This window comes from Schistocerca americana, chromosome 3, assembly GCF_021461395.2.
Source record: "Schistocerca americana isolate TAMUIC-IGC-003095 chromosome 3, iqSchAmer2.1, whole genome shotgun sequence".
In the NCBI taxonomy this organism is placed as follows: domain Eukaryota; kingdom Metazoa; phylum Arthropoda; class Insecta; order Orthoptera; family Acrididae; genus Schistocerca; species Schistocerca americana.
Genome location: NC_060121.1, coordinates 965,380,789 through 965,403,462, shown reverse-complemented (window position 1 = coordinate 965,403,462; position 22,674 = coordinate 965,380,789). Strand labels below are relative to the sequence as shown.

Sequence of the window (22,674 nt, the reverse complement as noted above, 5' to 3'; positions counted from 1 at the left end):
ATGACCTCAGCAGTTGAGTCCCATAGTGCTCAGAGCCAGAGCCAGCAAGGCCAGCCTACTAGTATCTGTGGTCGTAGGTCTGGAGTCAGTCTGTCGGTTGTTGCGGACGGGGGATGTTATGTCGGCTGGGGCGGCTGGCAGCCCCTGCGCAGTGTCGGAGCGTGTGTGGAGCTGTCCGATCACTACGAGCTTCGTTGTTCACCGACTCAGGACGTCAAAGCTGAATAGTGGTTTCAGCTACCCAAGCCACGTCTATTCATGTTATGGTGGCTCGCTTCGGTGGTTTCCTGTTGGGGAGGTTTTCCGGAGAGCAACACCGAGTGGTTCTACTGCTGAGATTTAGCCGCCATGCGGTGCAATTAACTACACTACTGGTTATTAAAATTTCTACACCACGAAGATGACGAGCTACGGACGCGAAATATAACCGACAGGAAGAAGATGCTGTGATATGCAAATGATTAGCTTTTCAGAGCATTCACACTAGGTTGGCGCCAGTGGCGACACCTACAACGTGCTGACATGAGGAAAGTTTCCAACCGATTTCTCATACACAAACAGCAGCTGACCGGCGTTGCCTGCTGAAACGTTGTTGTGATGCCTCGTGAAAGGAGGAGAAATGCGTACCATCACGTTTCCGACTTTGATAAAGGTCGGATTGTAGCCTATTGCGATTGCGGTTTATCGTATCGCGACATTGCTGCTCGATTTGGTCGGGATCCAATGACTGTCAGCAGAATATGGAATCGGTGGGTTCGGAAGGGTAATACGGAACGCCGTGCTGGATCCCAACGGCCTCCTATCACTAGCAGTCGAGATGACAGGCATCGTATCTGCATGGCTGTAACGGATCGTGCAGCCACGTCTCGATCCCTGAGTCAACAAATGGGGACGTTTGCAAGACAACAACCATTTGCACGAATAGTTCGACGACGTTTGCAGCAGCATGGACTATCAGCTCGGAGACCATGGTTGCGGTTACCCTTGGCGCTGCATCACAGAGAGGAGCACCTGCGATGGTGTACTCAACGACGAACTTGGGTGCACGAATGGCAAAACATTTTTTCGGATGAATCCAGGTTCTGTATACAGCATCATGATGGTCGCATCCGTGTTTGGCGACATTTCGGTGAACGCACATTGGAAGCGTGTATTCGTCATCGCCATACTGGCGTATCACCCGGCATGATGGTATGGGGTGCCATTGGTTACACGTCTCGGTCACCTCTTGTTCGCACTGATGACACTTGGAACAGTGCACGTTACATTTCAAATGTGTTACGAACCGTGGCTCAACCCTTCATTCGATCCCTGCCGAAACCCTACATTTCAGCAGGATAATGCACGACTGCATGTTGCCGGTCCTGTACGTGCCTTTCTGGATACAGAAAATGTTCGACTGCTGCCCTGGCCAGCACATTCTCCAGATGTCTCACCAATTGAAAACGTCCGGTCAATGGTGGCCGAGCAACTGGTTCGTCACAATACGCCAGTCACTACTCTTGATGAACTGTGGTAACGTGTTGAAGTTGCATGGGCAGCTGTACCTGTACACACCATCCAAGCTCTGTTTGACTCAATGCCCAGGCGTATGAAGCGCGTTATTACGGCCAGAGGTTGTTGTTCTGGGTAGTGATTTCTCAGGATCTACGCACCAAAACTGCGTGAAAATGTATCACATGTCAGTTCCAGTATAATATATTTGTCCCATGAATACCCGTTTATGATCCGCATTTCTTCTTGGTGTAGCAATTTTAATGGCCAGTAGTGTATTTTGGTCGACTACGATTTGAGTGCACCAGTGGAATTTTCTGTCTTGTGGCCGTCAGTGCTCTGGTTACCTGCCCTGAGCACTGAAGTAAATTCAGGCAGTGTTCTTTTGAGCTAAGTTAACTATTACCTTGTTAGAAATTCAAGTGTACCAGCGGAATTTTCTGCCTTGTGACCGTTAGTGTTCCGGTTACCTGCCCTGGTCACTAACGTAATTTGAGGCAGCGTCCTTTCCTCACCTGTTGTCGCTGTCCAACAAGGTGTGCAATTTTGACAGCTAATACGTACTCCATTGTGGATTATCACGTTTGTAACATTGCCGGTTTGAGTTGTCGTGTACCGACTGGTGGGAAGCAAGTCAATGTGTCGGTCGGTCCGTGGCTGTCCCCTGGTTGGATTCCGACGGATCAAGTATAGTTGGGCTCACCACCTGTCTCACCCAAGTGAACGAGGGCAGACCGACCTCCCTGGAGGCCTTCTGAGTGCCACCGGTGTTTAATTATCTGTTGTCAGCTATTTTAAATTTTAGGCTTATGGTTATTTGTTTGTTTTCTTAAAATTTTGCAAGATTAATGTTTAAATTTATCTTTCAAGCTTAAACACGCCGGCCTTCTGCCTTTAAAGATTATGGTAATATATTTTAAAATTTTGAAGCTTAATTGTGGCTCTCAGCCATTGGTATTGCACCTTGCATACGTTGCTTCTTTAAATTACTTTATTGCTATCTTAATTTCATTTTTATCTTGTTGATTTTTAAGATTTCTTGTTGTTAAACATGCTGGCCTTCCGCCTTTAAAGGTCTATGGTAATACATTCTGAAGTTTTGAAATTTAATTGTCGCCCTCAGCCATTTGCGTTGCACCTTGCGTGTGTTGCCTTTTAGGTTTTTAATTATTTTATTGCTATCATAATTGAATTTAGATTTTTTAAAAATTCCTTGTTTGCCTTCTGCCTCTAAAGGTCTGTGGCAATATATTCTTAAATTTTGGATTTTAATTGTTGCCCTCAGCCATTTGTATTGCTCTTTGCGTATGTTGTTTCTTGAATTATTTTATTGCTGTCTTAATTCGGTTTTTATCTTGTTAAGATTTCTTGTTGGAGGCCTTCAGCCGTGAAAGAGTGGCATTCGGTAAGGATTCGGCAACGTGCCGCTTTGCTTGTAAAGGTTTTTAAATTACAATAAATGACAATTAGAAGCAGAAACTGACCCCAACCCTTGGCCACTTCCACAATCCTATTACCTTCTCTGCCCAACGGGTTTAGCTGGAGTATCAGCTCTGTTGAGCATGTTGGTTTACAACAGCAGTGTGTGGGCTGGCGGTAACCTGTTGGAAAGCACCCCCTGGAATACTGCTCATGAATGGTATCACAACAGGTCGAATAGAGGAAAGTCCACTGGACCTGACGGGATACCAATTCGATTCTACACAAAGTACGCGAAAGAACTTGCCCCCCTTCTAACAGCCGTATACCGCAAGTCTCTAGAGGAACGGAGCGTTCCAAATGATTGGAAAAGACCACAGGTAGTCCCAGTCTTCAAGAAGGGTCGTCGAGCAGATGCGCAAAACTATAGACCTATATCTCTGACGTCGATCTGTTGTAGAATTTTAGAACATGTTTTTTTGCTCGAGTATCATGTCGTTTTTGGAAACCCAGAATCTACTATGTAGGAATCAACATGGATTCCGGAAACAGCGATCGTGTGAGACCCAACTCGCTTTATTTGTTCATGAGACCCAGAAAATATTAGATACAGCCTCCCAGGTAGATGCTATTTTCCTTGACTTCCGGAAGGCGTTCGATACAGTTCCGCACTGTCGCCTGATAAACAAAGTAAGAGCCGACGGCATATCAGACCAGCTGTGTGGCTGGATTGAAGAATTTTTAGCAAACAGAACACAGCATGTTGTTCTCAATGGCGTGCCACAGGGGAGTGTTATGGGACAATTGCTTTTCACAATTTATATAAATGACCTAGTAGATAGTGTCGGAAGTTCCATTCGGCTTTTCGCGGATGATGCTGTAGTATACAGAGAAGTTGCAGCATTAGAAAATTGCAGCGAAATGTAGGAAGATCTGCAGCGGATAGGCACTTGGTGCAGGGAGTGGCAACTGACCCTTAACATAGACAAATGTAATGTATTGCGAATACATAGAAAGAAGGATCCTTTATTGTATGATTATATGATAGCGGAACAAACACTGGTAGCAGTTACTTCTGTAAAATATCTGGGAGTAGGCGTGCGGAACGATTTGAAGTGAAATGATCATATAAAATTATTTGTTGGTAAGGCGGGTACCAGGTTGAGATTCATTGGGAGAGTCCTCAGAAAATGTAGTCCATCAACAAAGGAGGTGGCTTACAAAACACTCGTTCGGCCTGTACTTGAGTATTGCTCATCAGTGTGGGATCCGTACCAGGTCGGGTTGACGGAGGAGATACAGAAGATCTAAAGAAGAGCGGCGCGTTTCGTTACAGGGTTGTTTGGTAACCGTGATAGCGTTACGGAGATGTTTAGCAAACTCAAGTGGCAGACTCTGCAAGAGAGGCGCTCTGCATCGCGGTGTAGCTTGCTGTCCAGGTTTCGAGAGGGTGCGTTTCTGGATGAGGTATCGAATATATTGCTTCCCCCTACTTATGCCTCCCGAGGAGATCACGAATGTAAAATTAGAGAGATTCGAGCGCGCACGGAGGCTTTCAGACAGTCGTTCTTCCCGCGAACCATACGCCAGTGGAACTGGAAAGGGAGGCAATGACAGTGGCACGTAAAGTGCCTTCCGCCACACACCGTTGGGTGGCTTGCGGAGTATAAATGTAGATGTAGATGCTCAAGTTGCTGCTGCTGATGCATTGCGATGCGCCAGAGCCATACGCCGAACACAATGGACTTCCCTCTCGATAGTGCCACGTGGCCATCCAGAACTTGTCTTCCTGTGACCGTGTATTATTGTGACCACCGCTGCCAGCAGCCATGTACAGTGTCTACATACCTGTCATGTCTTTCTGCGGTATCGCAGAAGCAACATCCAGCTTCTCGTAGCCCTACTACACGACCTCATTCAGACTCAGTGAGGTGATGATAATGGCGTCCTTGTCGTCTCAATGGTTTTCTACACTAACACTAACTCATCATGTCCAAGCTCAAAGATAACTGGCGCTCCCGACTGTTACAGGATGTATTTAAAGCAAACCTGATTTGCATCCTCAATCCGGCGCTACTAACGCCGCTCTTAAGCGACTGGCGCGAAATTGGAATACAGATTATCTTTCAGATGTAGAAAAACGCCTACCACCTTTCGTTTACGTCCCACAACTCCTTCTTGGTGTTGCGACTTTTTTCCATCTGTGTACGTGGGTGAAAGCACTTCTGTAACGTCAGCGATTTCGGTGTTCGTACATTCTTCACTGAGCGTCCGTACGTTTATCGGATGTCGATTAGGTAAGGCGTCTCTACCGAACCACCTCGCAAGCAGAGTGACCATCTGCTGTGTTGAGAGGTGTCAGAAGTTAAACCTCCTACTCGGCCATATACTAATGACAGAGAATTTCTAAAAAAAAAAAATGTGAGTGACGTAAATATTTAAATAAGACATAGAAGACAACAGTACATGGAGTCTGCAGGAACAGGACAACTTGTAACTTCCTGGCAGATTAAAACTGTGCCACACCGAGACTCGAACTCGGGACCTTTGCCTTTCACGGGCAAGTGCTCTACCATTTGAGCTACCCAAGCACGACTCACGCCCCTTCCTCACAGCTCTACTTCTGCCAGTACCTCCCATGGTAGAGCACTTACCCGCGAAAGGAAAAGGTCCCGAGTTTGAGTCTCGGTCCAGCACACAGTTTTAATCTGCCAGGAAGTTTCGTATCAGAGCACACTCCACTGCAGAATGAAAATCTCATTCTGGAAACATCCTCCAGGCTGTGGCTAAGCCATGTCGCCACAACATCCTTTCTTTCAGGAGCGCTAGTTCTGCAAGGTTTGCAGGAGAACTTCTGTAAAGTTTGGAAGGTAGGAGACGATGTACTGGCAGAAGTAAAGGTGTGAGGACGGGGCGTGAGTCGTGCTTGGGTAGCTCATTTGGCAGAACACTTGCCCGCGAAAGGCAAAGGTCCCGAGTTCAAGTCTCGGTCCGGCACACAGTTTTAATCTGCCAGGAAGTTTCATATCAGCGCACACTCCGCTGCAGAGTGAAAATCTCATTCAGGAGAACTTGTTTTCGGTGGTGTGCAGGTACACACAAATCAGACTGTAGCTATAAAAGTCGAAAGACATGAAGGGGCAGCAGTGATTGAGAAGGGAGTGAGGCAAGGTTGTTGTCCATCCCCAATTTTATTCAGTCAGGAAAGGAAACTAAAAAGAAATTTAGAAAGGCTATGGCAATGCACGGAGAAGAATTAAAAACTTTGAGGTTTGCCGACGATGTTGTAATTGTTTTAGAGACACCTGTTCTACTAACTTACATTCTCCATAGCTGAATAGCAGCTTTGTCTTTTATTCGTTGGTGTACATTATACTCACACACTCTGAAGACGTTGACTGAAACACCGGTATGCATTTACCTTGTGATACCATTTGTTTCATCTACATCTGCATCTACATTTATACTCCCCAAGCCACCCAACGGTGTGTGGCGGAGGGCACTTTACGTGCCACTGTCATTACCTCCCTTTCCTGTTCCAGTCGCGGGAAGAACGACTGTCTGAAAGCCTCCGTGCGCGCTCGAATCTCTCTAATTTTACATTCGTGATCTCCTTGGGAGGTATAAGTAGGGGGAAGCAATATATTCGAGACCTCATCCAGAAACGCGCTCCCTCGAAACCTGGACAGCAAGCTACACCGCGATGCAGAGCGCCTCTCTTGCAAAGTCTGCCACTTGAGTTTATTAAACATCTCCGTAACGCTATCACGCTTACCAAATAACCCTGTGACGAAACGCGCCGCTCTTCTTTGGATCTTCTCTATCTCCTCCGTCAGACCGATCTGGTACGGATCCCACACTGATGAGCAATACTCAAGTATAGGTCGAACGAGTGTTTTGTAAGCCACCTCCTTTGTTGATGGACTACATTTTCTTAGCACTCTCCCAATGAATCTCAACCTGGTACCCGCCTTACCAAGAATTAATTTTATATGATCATTCCACTTCAAATCGTTCCGCACGCATAGTCCCAGATATTTTACAGAAGTAACTGCTACCAGTGTTTGTTCCGCTATCATATAATCATACAATAAAGGATCCTTCTTTCTATGTATTCGCATGTTAAGGGACAGTTGCCACTCCCTGCACCAAGTGCCTATCCGCTGCAGATCTTCCTGCATTTCGCTACAGTTTTCTAATGCTGCAACTTCTCTGTATACTACAGCATCATCCGCGAAAAGCCGCATGGAACTTCCGACACTATCTACTAGGTCATTTATATATATTGTGAAATGCAATGGTCCCATAACACTCCCCTGTGGCACGCCAGAGGTTACTTTAACGTCTGTAGACATCTCTCCATTGATAACTCTTCAATCCAGCCACGCAGCTGGTCTGATATTCCGTAGGCTCTTACTTTGTTTATCAGGCGACAGTGCGGAACTGTATCGAACGCCTTCCGGAAGTCAAGAAAAATAGCATCCACCTGGGAGCCTGTATCTAATATTTTCTGGGTCTCATGAACAAATAAAGCGAGTTGGGTCTCACACGATCGCTGTTTCCGGAATCCATGTCGTATCCTACATAGTAGATTCTGGGTTTCCAAAAACGACATGATACTCGAGCAAAAAACATGTTCTAAAATTCTACAACAGATCGACGTCAGAGATATAGGTCTATAGTTTTGCGCATCTGCTCGACGACCCTTCTTGAAGACTGGGACTACCTGTGCTCTTTTCCAATCATTTGGAACCCTCCGTTCCTCTAGAGACTTGCGGTACACGGCTGTTAGAAGGGGGGCCAGTTCTTTTGCGTACTCTGTGTAGAATCGAATTGGTATCCCGTCAGGTGCAGTGGACTTTCCTCTGTTGAGTGATTCCAGTTGCTTTTCTATTCCTTGGACACTTATTTCGATGTCAGCCATTTTTTTCATTTGTGAGAGGATTTAGAGAAGGAACTACATTGCGGTCTTCCTCTGAGAAACAGCTTTGGAAAAAGGTGTTTAGTATTTCAGCTTTACGCGTGTCATCCTCTGTTTCAGTGCCATCATCATCCCGGAGTGTCTGGATATGCTGTTTCGAGCCACTTACTGATTTAACGTAAGACCAGAACTTCCAAGGATTTTCTGTCTAGTCGGTACATAGAATTTTACTGCCAACTCCAGCAGGTGGGTGGGTTACGTTGCCCCGGGTACCTCGAGACCTACTAGAAAAACGGGCCGCCGCGCTTACGTACAGCACGTGACACAGCAGGGTCATGCGAGTGCCGGGAGCCACCTCCGGTGGGGAGCGAGTGACTATTTCAGACGAGCTGAATAATTCTTGACTGCACCTTTAAAGGTATGCAAGCTCTTGACAGCACACTACAAAGTTAAGACAACTTTTCAATGACATATTGATTTCCAGTGGGCCCTGTACAGAGCCGAGCGTGTGGCGAACCAGCTGACTAGTGTTGCGTCACAAGTCGTTGCATGGCCAGTATCGTTCGTGGACCCGGGGTACCTGCACTGTGTGCTAGTGTAAGAGAGTCAAAGCCAAGTATGTGTTACATTTTCAGTAACACCATATTCGTGTGAATGATACGCTGTGATACATTTTTGAACAGCACGTGAGGAACGGAAGTGGATTATCATAAAAAATCTAGGTTATTATTTAAAATGACTTACTTTCTTAAAGAGCAAGGCAGTCATAACTGTTAATGTCACTCTGGTGGTTAAACAACATTTGCCTGGTAATTTTTTTATTTTGTTTCTGGACAAAAAACTTACACGTGGAGGTAAAGATAAATTGGACAGCTTGTTTATTCTTTGGTACAATCACATTCTGTCGTTTCATTACGCCGTAGCAGAATCTCGTGTGTTTTATGCGAGACTTCTGGCAGTCTGTATTTTCGTTTATATCACTACACAAGCTGCCACAGTAGCTAACGCACTGGGCTCTATTCCAGAGGACCAGGTTTGGAATCGGCGTTCGGCCATCCGGACAGAGGTTTGCTGTGATTATTCTAAATCGATTAGTGGGATTGACGTACTGGTCGGCCAATTTCCTCCCCTTTCCTTGTTCAGTCCCGAGGTTGCGGTTTGTCTCTAGTGTTCTCGCTGGGATGGTAAAGTGGGTATTCCTAATCATCAATCATTTCTATTGTCACCTATTTATTCTTACTCGTATAAAAAAAAATCTTGTCTTAATGTGCGAATGTTGTGTTCGTTAGCACTCGCCCAACTGGGGACGGAAGGTAATAAAATATTGCTTAGCAAATTACGATTTTATGAGGATGGGTTGATGCAAAAAGGAAGCATAAGAGAGTGATGAGCTACCAAAACGTTGGCCAGTGGGTTTTACTGAAGAAAGACGGAGGAAAGGAGATGATCTGAACCGGTTTTCACCAGCGCTATGTCTATTTTATATGCATTTACCAGTTTTGCATCGGAATTTAATACGCCTTGTTATGGCGCAATATTTTCTTCTGTTCAACGAATAAAATCAAGGCAACTTAAGAGGGCTAATAGTATAAAAAAAAAGAGGCGGATGTCTTTGCTGAATAAAAATAATCTGAATTGTGCAAACTGGGATGAAGGTGTTGAGAAGAGCGACAGAAAACCAAGAATTTAGCAAAATGAGAAAATTGAAACCTTTCTGATATACAGAAACCGTGATTACTTAGTGTGTAAAGGGTTCAGTACAAAGAGAGCAATCTCGAACGTACATTAGGTACCACCCAGTAACTGAAGAAGGCACTTCTAATGGTGTATCGTAAAAAAAAAAAAAAAAAAAAATGGGTGATAGGAAAACTGAAAAATAAGAAACTATAAATACTCAAACTGTAATTCTAGCAAAGTTGGTTTACCATACAGAAAACAAGAAATAAGACTGCAGACCAGAGAAGGTAATACTTCTGTGAGCTATGTTCTAACCCGTCATATTAAACTTGGCACAGAGGGTGTGGCAGAGATCCCATCATCGGGGATGACAATGACTGGAGTCTGTAGTCCTTGCGTTTCAGCTTCTTCTATGAACAAGTGTGCGGATAAAGAGAGCTTGCGTTTCAGCGAGTATGTTAATTGGACATGTTCTTCTGGTTTGGATAAGTCCTAATCAAACAATGCGACTTTCAGGAGAGATATTTGCACCCATGGAAAATTTGGTTTTACTGGCATTAGGTGGTGGTATAAGGCATATTTGTGTGACTGACGTTGCCTCTCCTAATGCTGGAGACATCATCGGCGCCTATAAAGACTTAGATAGCATTTCTAAACTTAAAGTAGGTGGAATTTAAAATCTAATCGCCGTTCATTCCTTTAAACAAACTCAGGAGTTGTCGTCTGGGAAACACGGGTAAATCTGTAGTAGCAGATGATGTGCTGGCGCCACGAAAACACCGATTTCGTTTCTCCGACTGTGTGGTTTTGTCAAGATCCAATCATTCTGCATCGATATATTTACATATGTACTCCGCTAGCCACCAAGCGGTGTGTGGCGGAGGGTACAAATCGCTCCAAAGTCATATTTGATATTTGCCACCTCCCCCCCCCCCCCCCCCCCCCCTCTGTTCCACTTCCGGATCGAACGATGAAAACGACTGTCTTAACGTCTCAGTACGAGTTCTAATTTCCCTTGTCATTGCGCGATTTGAAACTTGGTGGTAACAATATATGCTCTACATCCTCTGCGAAGATCGGATTTCGGACTTTAGTGAGCAGCCCCTTCCGTTTAGTGCGTCGTCTATGTGCAAGTGTATCGTACTTACGACGCTAGGGTACAGAGAGGACATAGAAATTCAGAAGCATAAAAATGAATTTCACAGGGAAGTTGAAGCGCAGATTCTGGAACTTAGAGGTAAATTAAGCAAACGGCACCAACTTTTTCCCGGTACAAGCTACATGGCACATTCAGTGCGACTCCACACTCTTAGGCAGCAGTGTGAGGCCGTCACGAAGTGACCGTTGCCTGGTTGTGAAAAAACAGTTGGTTTGCTTAGCTTGATGTGATTTGAAGCTACTGTCTTAGTTTTTATGGCCTCTTATGATGTCTCAAGCATTAGGAGACGAAACGTTAGGGACAAAAAATATGACGTGGACTGCGGCTTCGATAAGTACTATCACAAACAATATCAATAGACATTTTCCTTAATTGTGTAATGGATAGTCGGACCAACTTTGGGCTGTAACGTTCTTAGCAGCTCGTGGTCAGCAGAAATGAAAACGCAAGATGCACTTTGCTAGGGTACCTACGCTCGCGAACAAAGCCTTACGAGGACCAAGGGCGCTTTCCCAGTGTGTCAGTAGCTGGGTACAGAGCAGGCACCTCGTAAACTAGTAACCCGATTACCCGCCTCTGGAAGGCCAATTAACGACATTTTATTGGTCTCCACGCGACGAGAGTTTCTTTTGTCACGCCGTGAATTAACTACAGCAACGGCCCCGGCTCTCGCGGTGCCGGCAGTCGGGGCTGCGGCTTCCGCAGAGTGCGAGCGACGTTGGCGGGTTTCTGGCGAGGCGCGCGACTGACGTTGCACGGGAATTTTACTCTGCTTCAGTGCCACGAGCCAGTGCAGCGTAGTTACCGACTTATTATCTCGAAGGACTCGGAATGTTCTCACGATAGTCAACTGCCGTAGAATTACGCGCAGCTGTGTGTTACAGAGAGTTTTGGCGATAAACAAAAATGGTTTACCTGGCGTCATGCTATGTACCATCTACATCAACATCCCTACTCCGCAAGCCGGTGTGTGGCGGAGGGTACCTTGAGTACCTCTATCGGTTCTCCCTTCTATTCCAGTCTCGTATTGTTCGTGGAAAGAAAGATTGTCGGTATGCCTCTGTGTGGGCTCTAATCTCTCTGATTTTATCCTCATGGTCTCTTCGCGAGATATACGTAGGAGGGAGCAATAGACTGCTTGACTCCTAGGTGAAGGTATGTTCTCGAAACTTCAACAAAAGCCCGTACGGAGCTACTGAGCGTCTCTCTTGCAGAGTCTTCCACTGGAGTTTATCTGTCGTCTCCGTAACGCTTTCGCGATTACTAAATGATGCTGTAACGAAGCGCACTGCTCTCGTTGGGTCTTCTCTATCTCTTCTATCAACCCTATCAGGTACTGATCATCCGCAGCTCGTGGTCGTGCGGTAGCGTTCTCGCTTCCCGCGCCCGGGTTCCGGGGTTCGATTCATGGCGGAGTCAGGGATTTTCTCTGCCTCGTGACGACTGGGTGTTGTGTGATGTCTTTAGGTTAGTTAGGTTTAAGTAGTTCTAAGTTCTAGATCATCAGTCCATAGATGTTAAGTCCCATAGTGCTCAGAGCCATTTGAACCATTTTTTTGGTACGGATCCCACATCGGTGAGCAGTACTCAAGCAGTGGGAGAACAAGTGTACTGTAACTTACAGACTTTGTTTTGGGACTGCTTTTCCATAGGATTCTTGCAATGAATCTGTCTGGCATGTGCTTTACCGACGATTAATTTTGTATGGTCATTCCAATTTAAATCACTTCTAATGACCACAATCTACTGGTTACGAACTGCAGATTGAAACTGAAGAAACTGCAAAAAGGTGGGAATTTAAGGAGATGGGACCTGGATAAACTGAAAGAACCAAAGGTTGTAGAGAGTTTCAGGGAGAGCATAAGGGAACAATTGACAGGAATGGGGGAAAGAAATACAGTAGAAGAAGAATGGGTAGCTCTGACGGATGAAGTAGTGAAGGCAGCAGAGGATCAAGTAGGTAAAAAGACGAGGGCTAATAGAAATCCTTGGGTAACAGAAGAAATATTGAATTTAATTGATGAAAGGAGAAAATATAAAAATGCAGTAAATGAAGCAGACAAAAAGGAATACAAACGTCTCAAAAATGAGATCGACAGGAAGCGCAAAATGGCTAAGCAGGCATGGCTAGAGGACAAATGTAAGGATGTAGAGGCTTGTCTCACTAGGGGTAAGATAGATACTGCCTACAGGAAAATTAAAGAGACTTTTGGAGAAAAGAGAACCACTTGTATGAATATCAAGAGCTCAGAAGGCAACCCAGTTCTAAGCAAAGAAGGGAAGGCAGAAAGGTGGAAGGAGTATATAGAGGGTTTATACAAGGGCGATGTACTTGAGGACAATATTATGGAAATGGAAGAGGATGTAGATGAAGATGAAATGGGAGATAAGATACTGCGTGAAGAGTTTGACAGAGTACTGAAAGACCTGAGTCGAAACAAGGCCCCGGAAGTAGACAACATTCCATTAGAACTACTGATGGCCTTGGGAGAGCCAGTCATGACAAAACTCTACCATAGGATAGAATAGCATGGAGAGCTGCATCAAACCAGTCTCAGGACTGAAGACCACAACAACAACAACAACAATGCCTACTCCCAGATAATTTATGGAATTAACTGCTTCCATTTGCTGACCTGCTATAATGTAGCTAACAAATTATACAGCAGGTAATCTTTCTGGCAGGTCGTGCATATGCAGTGACCAGCCAGCACATTATGACCACCGACCCACTATCGATTAGAAACCCGTCCAGGCTGTAGCAGCGGCACCTCACAAGGAATGTTTGCTAGTAAGAAACACCCATGGTGCATCTAGTATCAATGAGCGTAATAACATACCTGAGGAAACCCGTAATCTTTCCTACAATAAAATTTTCACTTCTCATTTTGTATTGTAGTCGTCTTATGTAACTGTTCCTCCACCATCAACAGGTCAGTAAACCCCCATTCACCCTTACCCGGCCAACGGATGAGCCCTTGTCATACAGTCTGGTTACTCGTGATGTTTTTCACAGTGCTGCGACAGAAACCGAGTTCTTACTGAGCAGTTTGTATTCAGGTACTTTCAGGTGAGTAACCTTCCCGCATCACTTACCCGGCCAATGGATGATCCGCTGTCAATAGGGTTCTGCGCCTCGCCGCGGTCCTTGTCCATGAGGTGCTTCAGGTCGACCATCAGGCGGTCCAGCAGCAGCGCCGTCCGCTTGGGAACCACCACCTGCAACACAGGAGCCACCGCGTTACTGGCTGCACAGTAGCAGGTGAGGGGCTTCTCACCGTAAACCTCCCACCGGTCGCAGCACGCCAATGCTATCAACCGCTCCTTAGGGCTATCAATTACTTAACGGCAGTATTAGTAACGTAAATTTTAAGCGTCTGTAAACAGAGTCTAACAAAGTGGGCTGGGGGTAAGTCGGTAGGCTAATGTCTGTTGGAGCCGCTACTATGTACAGAAGTAGCTGGAAATTGTAGCTAAATTTTCCAAATAAGGCATTTTTGACTTTCACTGTGGTTTCCATTTCGCGACCGATCGGAGGTTCAAAAAAAAAAAAAAAAAAAAAAAAAAAAAAGAAAAAGAAAGAAATCACTTGTCATTTTCATTTCAAGCAAGCAAGCCACTAACTTTACTAACATTATTATTTATTTTAAAACGCACTAGGACTTCATATTTTTGCTTAGGATCTACTGCCGCAGAAATTACTTGGATGTAACTCAAATATGTCTTGCTTTTAACGCAAATACCAAATAGAGTAATTGCCTCGTATGTTCAATTGAGAATCTGTGTGTCTCACCTCTGTGTACGAAGAGAGGACAACATTTTACCGTAGGGAAGTGGAGATGCATTACCTGACCGCACGAATCACATGTCTATCTGTACTTGCAGGTCCCGTGACGTGTTCACAGTAGACTTCAGGTAAGCTTTATAGAACTGTGTGCGACGTTTGGGACACACAGGAGCGCTTTCTAAGGCATTCCCAGAATACTGTCATTGCAGATAAATTTCCTGGCTGATTGCGTTGTCAGGTGCATTGTGTAAAAATTATTACTACTACTCTTTGTCACATTCCGTTAGGTGGCAAGCGGCTAATATGAGTGTCAAAAAAATGGCTCTGAGCACTATGGGACTTAACATCTGAGGTCATCAGTCCCCTAGAACTTAGAACTACTTAAACCTAACTAACCTAAGGACATCACACACATCCATGCCCGAGGCAGGATTCGTACCTGCGACCTAGCGGTCAAGCGGTTCCAGACTGAAGCGTCTAGAACGGCTCGGCCACGCCTGCCGGAAATGTGAGTGTCGATTAAGCTCAGTGTATTGTCACAATTTCTGGTTATCAGATATGGTGCTCAGGAAATATATGTCATCACCTCTGCTCCACTCATCGAGCAAATATTGGTGTTGTAAGTGTCTCCCGCCGTCAAGAGTCGCCTACATTCCAAAGACCAAAACATTAGCACAGTCTACGAAGAACACTCGCGAAAGCACAACAAAATGCAATTCAACCTTTTAACAGGTGCAGCGATGGTAATGCTCCAAGCTACTAGCGTGTAGTAACAGAAGAATAGGATGACATAAGCTCAGAAATAGCTATTTTTATTATTTTGCTTCCATTACGGTGCAGTGATTTTGCCGATACGAATAGGAAAGATTAATTAAACTAGCCCTCGTCCTACTAATGTCAACTTATCATAATAAAATCTGAGTGCAGTGTAATACAAATCTAATTAAATATATCTGAACGCCTATTAGTGTACTCTAATACGGGGTGTGTCCATCCTTGACCTTTGTGACGACTTGAATTCTGCTGGGAATACATTAAATGAGGTGTCTGAATGTGTTTAAAGTAATGGTAGCCCTTTGTTCCTCAAATGCTGAAATCGAGAAAGGTGGGGATCTGAAGCGAATTGACTCCAAGTCGCGCAACAGGGGTTCCAATGGGTAGAGGTAGGAACTCTGGAGGCGCAAGTCCATTTCAGGAATGTTACCGTCCACAAACCGTTGCCTCACAGATTCTGCTTCATGCCTGGGTGCATTTTCATTCTGATACAAACAATCATCGTCTCTGAACTGTTCCTCTACTGTGCGTACAACACAATGCTGTAAAATTTGTTCGTATTCTTCCGTATTTAGTTTCTTCTGAAGCGAAATAAAGGGACCACGCCCTGTCTATCAGGAACACCCACATACCCTAATACAACACCCTCCGTATTTCACTGTCGGCTTTACACATGATAGCAGGTAACGTTCTCCGCGTTTCCACCAAATTCACCCGTCGGACAGCCACAGGTCACTCGCTTGCAGTCATTCACTCTGCAGTGGCGTCGCTTTTTACACCAACTCGAGCTTCGCTTAGCATTGACAACAGGAATGCCTGGCTCATGAGGAACTGCTCGACCACTGTACACCATAATACAGGGTGATTCAAAAAGAATACCACAACTTTAGGAATTCAAAACTCTGCAACGACAAAAGGCAGAGCTAAGCACTATCTGTCGGCGAATTAAGGGGGCTATAAAGTTTCATTTAGTTGTACATTTGTTCGCTTGAGGCGCTGTTGACTAGGCGTCAGCGTCAGTTGATGCTAAAATGGCGACCGCTCAACAGAAAGCTTTTTGTGTTATTGAGTACGGCAGAAGTGAATCGACGACAGTTGTTCAGCGTGCATTTCGAACGAAGTATGGTGTTAAACCTCCTGATAGGTGGTGTATTAAACGTTGGTATAAACAGTTTACAGAGAATGGGTGTTTGTGCAAAGGGAAAAGTTCTGGACGGCCGAGAACGAGTGATGAAAATGTGGCACGCATCCAGCAAGCATTTGTTCGCAGCCCAGGAAAATCGACTCGCAGAGCTAGCAGAGAGCTGCAAATTGCACCTGAACGTCAACTACCCGAGGCGATGGATCGGCCGCCAGGCAGCCCGTGACAGAGCACTTCATCACTGGCCTCCAAGAACCCCTGATCTTACCCCCTGCGATTTTTTCTTATGGGGGTATGGGGGTATGTTAAGGATATGGTGTTTCGACCACCTCTCCCAGCCACCATTGATGATTTCAAACGAGAAATAACAGCAGCTATCCAAACTGTTACGCCTGATATGCTACAGAGAGTGTGTAACGAGTTGGAGTATCGGGTTGATATTGCTCGTGTGTCTGGAGGGGGCCATATTGAACATCTCTGAACTTGTTTTTGAGTGAAAAAAACCTTTTTAAATACTCTTTGTAATGATGTATGACAGAAGGTTATATTATGTTTCTTTCATTAAATACACATTTTTAAAGTTGTGGTATTCTTTTTGAATCACCCTGTATTTAACGTCCTATGCATTTTGTGCCAGCTGGACTATTGGTAACACTTCGGATCTCACGGGTGATTCCTTTCGCTCATTTCATGCGACATTTCTACAACTTCTATCCGCACTGACCGGGGGTCCCTTCCGTCAACATACGAGATCTGCCTGGTCTTGGTACGAGGGTTTTCCAGATAGTGAGTTCCGATCGGTCGCGAAATGGAAACCACAGTGAAAACCAGAAACGCTTTATTTGCAACAGTTAGGTACGTCTTCCACCTGCTTCTCTACATAGTCGCCTCTCCAACTTAAAGAGATTTGTCGTAGTGTTGTATCAACTTCCCAATATGCTCGTCATAGAAAGCAGCCGCCTGTGCTTTCGGCAAATTATCGGCACTGGTCTGCAGCTCGTTGTCTGCGGAAAAATTTTGTCTTCATAGCCAATGGTTCTTGTGAGCAGAGATGAGACACAGGGGGAGCCAATTACGGACTGTATTGTGGGTGATCAAACACTTCTCATCGGAAACGCTACAGGAGCGTCTTCATTGCCCCTGCAGTGTGCGGCCGAGAATTGGCATGAAGAAGGAACTGCTCGACAGTTGTGTTATGTGGGCTGCATGACAAAGGCGAAATCTCTAACCAGGCCCTCATATTTGGCGGGAGACGCTATTCCCTACGCATCGTTACGTGCTCACTGTTCACTCAAAACTGAAAAGAGCGACGCGACACGATCGACGGGAATACTAGAGACACTGCCCAACACATCTGTGCAAAGCTTTATGGGATTTTCCCAGTGGTTTCCATTTCGCGCCCGATCGGAACTACATTTCTGCACAACCCTCGTATAGCTGCGGTTGTTCCTCCGCCTTTCCGTGTCACATTCATATCACTCTGTTTTTGATAGCACAGTGTCTAAAAGAGGCGTTTTATTTCATCTCACGGTATAAAACGACATTCGATATTTGTAGCACAACAATAAGCTCCGAAATATGTCATCTGCATTTTGGAGCCGGCCGGAATGGCCGAGCGGTTCTGGGCGCTACAGTCTGGAACCGCGCGATTGCTACGGTCGCAGGTTCGAATCCTGCCTCGGGCATGGATGTGTGTGATGTCCTTAGGTTAGTTAGGTTTAAGTAGTTCTAAGTTCTAGGGGACTGATGACCTCAGGCGTAAAGTTCCATTGTGCTCAGAGCCATTTGAACCATTTTCTAATTTCCGTTTGACCAACTTTCCAAGCAAATATCCTTTGCCTGAGTGTTTTTCTATCTGTAACGTCGCATAGTGCCTTAGAGCCATTTGAACCATCCAGTCGCGGAATCAAAATGTTACCGGAACGTTGACGTTGTAAAGAATGAAGAAGAATATACTATTTATGACTATGGTCTCTGTTATGTGTGTCTGTTATGTTTATTAAACTTATAAAAAAAAAACACGATGAACTTATGCACCAACCCAATAAAAAGCAGATAATTGAAAAAAATGCTAACAGAAGAGCGTGTTTTGAGCTATTGTAGCCGGCCGAAGTGGCCGTGCGGTTCTAGGCGCTGCAGTCTGGAACCGCGGGACCGCTACGGTCGCAGGTTCGAATCCTGCCTCGGGCATGGATGTGTGTGATGTCCTTAGGTTAGTTAGGTTTAAGTAGTTCTAAGCTCTAGGGGACTGATGACCTCAGAAGTTGAGTCCCATAGTGCTCAGAGCCATTTGAACCATTTGAACCATTAAATTTAAGGACAACAAAGTAACTTGCGTAGCAGAGTATGTTGTCGAGCGGCACGTTTGGAACCACTTGTTATCAGCAAGTGACACATTCGAAAAAAGAAGAGACGTGCGATCAGGCTAAGCCTTATTAAACTGAGCGTTTAGCACTTTCTCCCGCTGAACCCGTCATTCACACAGTCTAGCCACTTGGTAGCGCTGCAGTAGCGAAGTTGTAGAAACACTGTGGCTGATTGTCTCGAGCTGTGGTATTGTCGACCTCGGCAACAGGCAGGGGCGTGTGTCTGTGTTGGGAATGACACACGATGCAGCGACAAAGCGAAAGGCTGCCGGCAGCCGCCGTGTGGGGGCTGGCGGGGCTAACGACAGGTGGAGCCGCTAACAAGCACGAGGAGCGAGCAGCGGCGAGCGCAGCCAGCAGCGGCAGCGGCAGCGGCAGCGGCGGCGGTCTGCCGCCCGACGCGGAAGGCTCCCTCTGCCAGCCGCCTTTGTCTGCAGGCGCTGCGGCTAACGAGTGGCGCTGGAAATGTCTGCACGGCTGCCGGCCACATTAAGAACGTCTGCCGGAGAGTCCTCGTGCCCCGCCACATGTTTTCGGTAAAAAAAACTCAGCGCGCGGGGCAACGACCTACTCAGCAGTTCTTCCTTTCAAAAGGTACCGCCATTGCTAATTGTTGTTGACACAAACTCTGGCGCATGAAGCTCTGTAGTCGCATCTGGCTTCTTACAGAACTGGTAGACACTTCAAGCAAACACACAGACACACACACACACACATTATACTGGTCATTATAATTGCAACATGAAAATAGCAAGCAACAAACGTGAAACTGATATGAATGCTAGTATACGCAAACGATCAGCATTTCAGTGGAACATCTCAAACTAGATTGGCATTGCGCCATCTGCGTTCTGTATATGAGCAAGCATACACAGCGGCTTTCTTTCTTTGGCCCGGGTCCGTAAGTGTGATGCTAATGTGGATTCGATGGTTTCATGATAGGCATACTCATCGCATTGCCGGATCTCAGTGGCCCTGTGCAAGTAGCGCCCGAGAGGGCAAACATATTGTTTCCGGAATGATATTTCCACTCTGCAGTGGAGTGTGCGCTGATATGAAACTTCCTGGCAGATTAAAACTGTGTGCCCGACCGAGACTCGAACTCGGGACCTTTGCCTTTCGTGGGCAAGCGCTCTACCGTCTGAGCTACCGAAGCACGACTCACGCCCGGTTCTCACAGCTTTACTTCTGCCAGTATCTCGTCTCCTACCTTCCAAACTTTACAGAAGCTCTCCTGCGAACTTTGCAGAACTAGCACTCTTGAAAGAAAGGATACTGCGGAGACATGGCTTAGCCACAGCCTGGGGGATGTTTCCAGAATGAGATTTTCACTCTGCAGCGGAGTGTGCGCTGATATGAAACTTCCTGGAAGATTAAAACTGTGTTCCCGACCGAGACTCGAACTTGGGACCTTTGCCTTTCGCGGGCAAGTGCTCTACCATCTGAGCTACCGAAGCACGACTCACGCCCGGTCCTCACAGCTTTACTTCTGCCAGTATCTCGTCTCCTACCTTCCAAACTTTACAGAAGCTCTCCAGCGAACCTTGCAGAACTAGCACTCTTGAAAGAAAGGATACTGCGAAGACATGGCTTAGCCACAGCCTGGGGGATGTTTCCAGAATGAGATTTTCACTCTGCAGCAGAGTGTGCGCTGATATGAAACTTCCTGGAAGATTAAAACTGTGTTCCCGACCGAGACTCGAACTCGGGACCTTTCCCTTTCGCGGGCAAGTACTCTACCATCTGAGCTACCGAAGCACGACTCAGCTGTCTATCCAGGACTTCTAATTCCATTAATAATTTGTCGAACAGGCTAGTTTTTTACGAATCTTAATTTGAGAACATAAAGCTGTTGTCTGGGGATTCATATTCAGTAATCTAGCATGGTCTTTTGGAGAGAAGAGAGGCTAACTGGCCTCAATGTTAAGAAATTTCTAGGCGACCTTTTTTATCGTATAGCTGATTTGTCCAAGTTACTCTTTATACACAAAGAGAACCCTCCATCTGACAGATTTCTCAAATCTGGGGCATCTGAAACACAATGTAATTATGAAACTTCCTGTAGATTAAAACTGTGTGCCGGACCGAGACTCCAACTCGGGACCTTTGCCTTTCGCGGGCAAATGCTCTCCCATCTGTTCTTTTTTTTGTCTTATTTTGTTCTACATTGTTCATTGAATTTCTTGGGGGGGGGGGGGGGGCGGACGTCCGATAACAGCCGTTCAGGGTTCTTCGTTGATCCATTCACTCGGTTTTTTTTTTTATTACAGAGGGGAGCTGACCCGCTGACTGAACACGCTGAGCTACCGTGTCGACTCACGTGGGCTACCCAAGCAACACTCACTGCCCGTCCTCACAGCTTTACTTTCGCCAGTACCTCGTCTCCTACTTTCCAAATTTCACACAAGCTCTCCTGCGAACCTTGCAGGACTAGCACTCCTGGAAGAAAGGATATCGCGGAGACATCGCTTTGCCACAGCCTGAGGGATGTTTTCCAGTATGTGATTTTCACTCTGTAGCCGAGTGTGCGCTTATATGAAACTTACCGGCAGATTAAAGCTTTAAGGACGCGCATGAGTCGTCTTTGTGTAATTTAGAAATTAGAGCACTTGCCCGCGAAAGGCAAAGGTCCCGACTTCGAGTCTCGTTCCGGCATAAAGTTTTTATCTACCAGGAAATTTCGTATCATTGCACACTCCTGCTGCAGAGTGTAAATTTCATTCTGGAAAACAATTTAATTATGTATACATGTAGACTGACGTGAGAAAGAAAATTTATACCAATGCCGGGATTCGAACGCGGTAAAAATATTCATTTACTGATTCAATCTGCATATAGACATAATAGATGTCTGAGACTTGAAAAGGTCTCTGGAACCACATAGTTTCATTTGATTAATGTGTAATATGTCCGAGTTTTTATATACAGATGGGGCCGATAGAATGAGCATTTAAGACACACTTTCGTGAGCACTACTCAACAAAGACTGTGAGGGTATATATAAGTGAACTTTTGCAGAACATTTCAAAATGGAGATACACACTCTTCCTCCTCTAACCTTGCTTAACATGGAAATTTCGCATATAGTTGACAAGGGCTCCAAATGAGCCTTTTTACAAGAATTCCACCTAAATTCGAAAGATTTGTGGAATGATCAACTTACATTAAAAACAGACACTACTTTGATTGCGTAGCATCTCTTATAAAATGTGAAAATTAGACCATTCCATTTATATGTTAGAACTAGGTAACATGGTTTTCAACTGCGTTAAATGTAGCTTCTTTATACATCTTATTATAATTTTTATATCCTTTTATATATGTTCCTTGCTGCTAGCACAACAGCTTGATACGTTCATAGGTGTGATTTAGTAACAGTAAATTGACAATCTGTGTTTGCAGTAATCACATACAATATGTACATTTTTGGACACATCATGGCATTGTGCTTCTATGCAGAAAATTATTGACATTTGCTAAACCAATACTAATTAGGTTTCAGTTAGACACTTCTCATATTTTACGAAAGAGTGCAGCCAATATCGAGAGATTCATAGTAGCACTAATTTTGTAGGCTTCTGAAGATGACAAATTAATTTATCGAAACCGGTAAAGTGAAATAAAAATATATTTCCAACTGACAACTAACTTTTATTCTGAAAAATTTAATTACTTTGGTACTCAGTTAGGGGTATATCAACATTTATTTCATATCAATTAATTTTACAAAATATATTGTCCACAATGTTAATTGTTTCTTTTTTTGCCTTTCTTATTTTAAAATCTGTTGAGTCTTGACTTGCTGTCAATAGCTTGATTACGGAAAGAAGTCCCCTGTCACGTAGTACGCATCGTGTAACGTCGGCACAAGTCGGAACACTTCGTGTCGCCTGTGTTTGTTTACGATTGCTGTCAACATTAGCGTCCTAACAGAAG

The 22,674-nt window shown here is 45.1% G+C and overlaps 1 protein-coding gene across 1 annotated transcript in view; it reads right to left on the bottom strand.

Moving 5' to 3' along the window:
* The window catches only part of LOC124607383, a 302,495-nt gene that overhangs the window by 5,202 nt on the left and 274,619 nt on the right, over positions 1-22,674 (bottom strand). Inside the window, exon 2 of the mRNA XM_047139699.1 lies at positions 13,767-13,889. Coding sequence (XP_046995655.1) covers positions 13,767-13,889 — 123 coding nt within the window. The remainder of the gene's footprint in view (positions 1-13,766; positions 13,890-22,674) is intronic.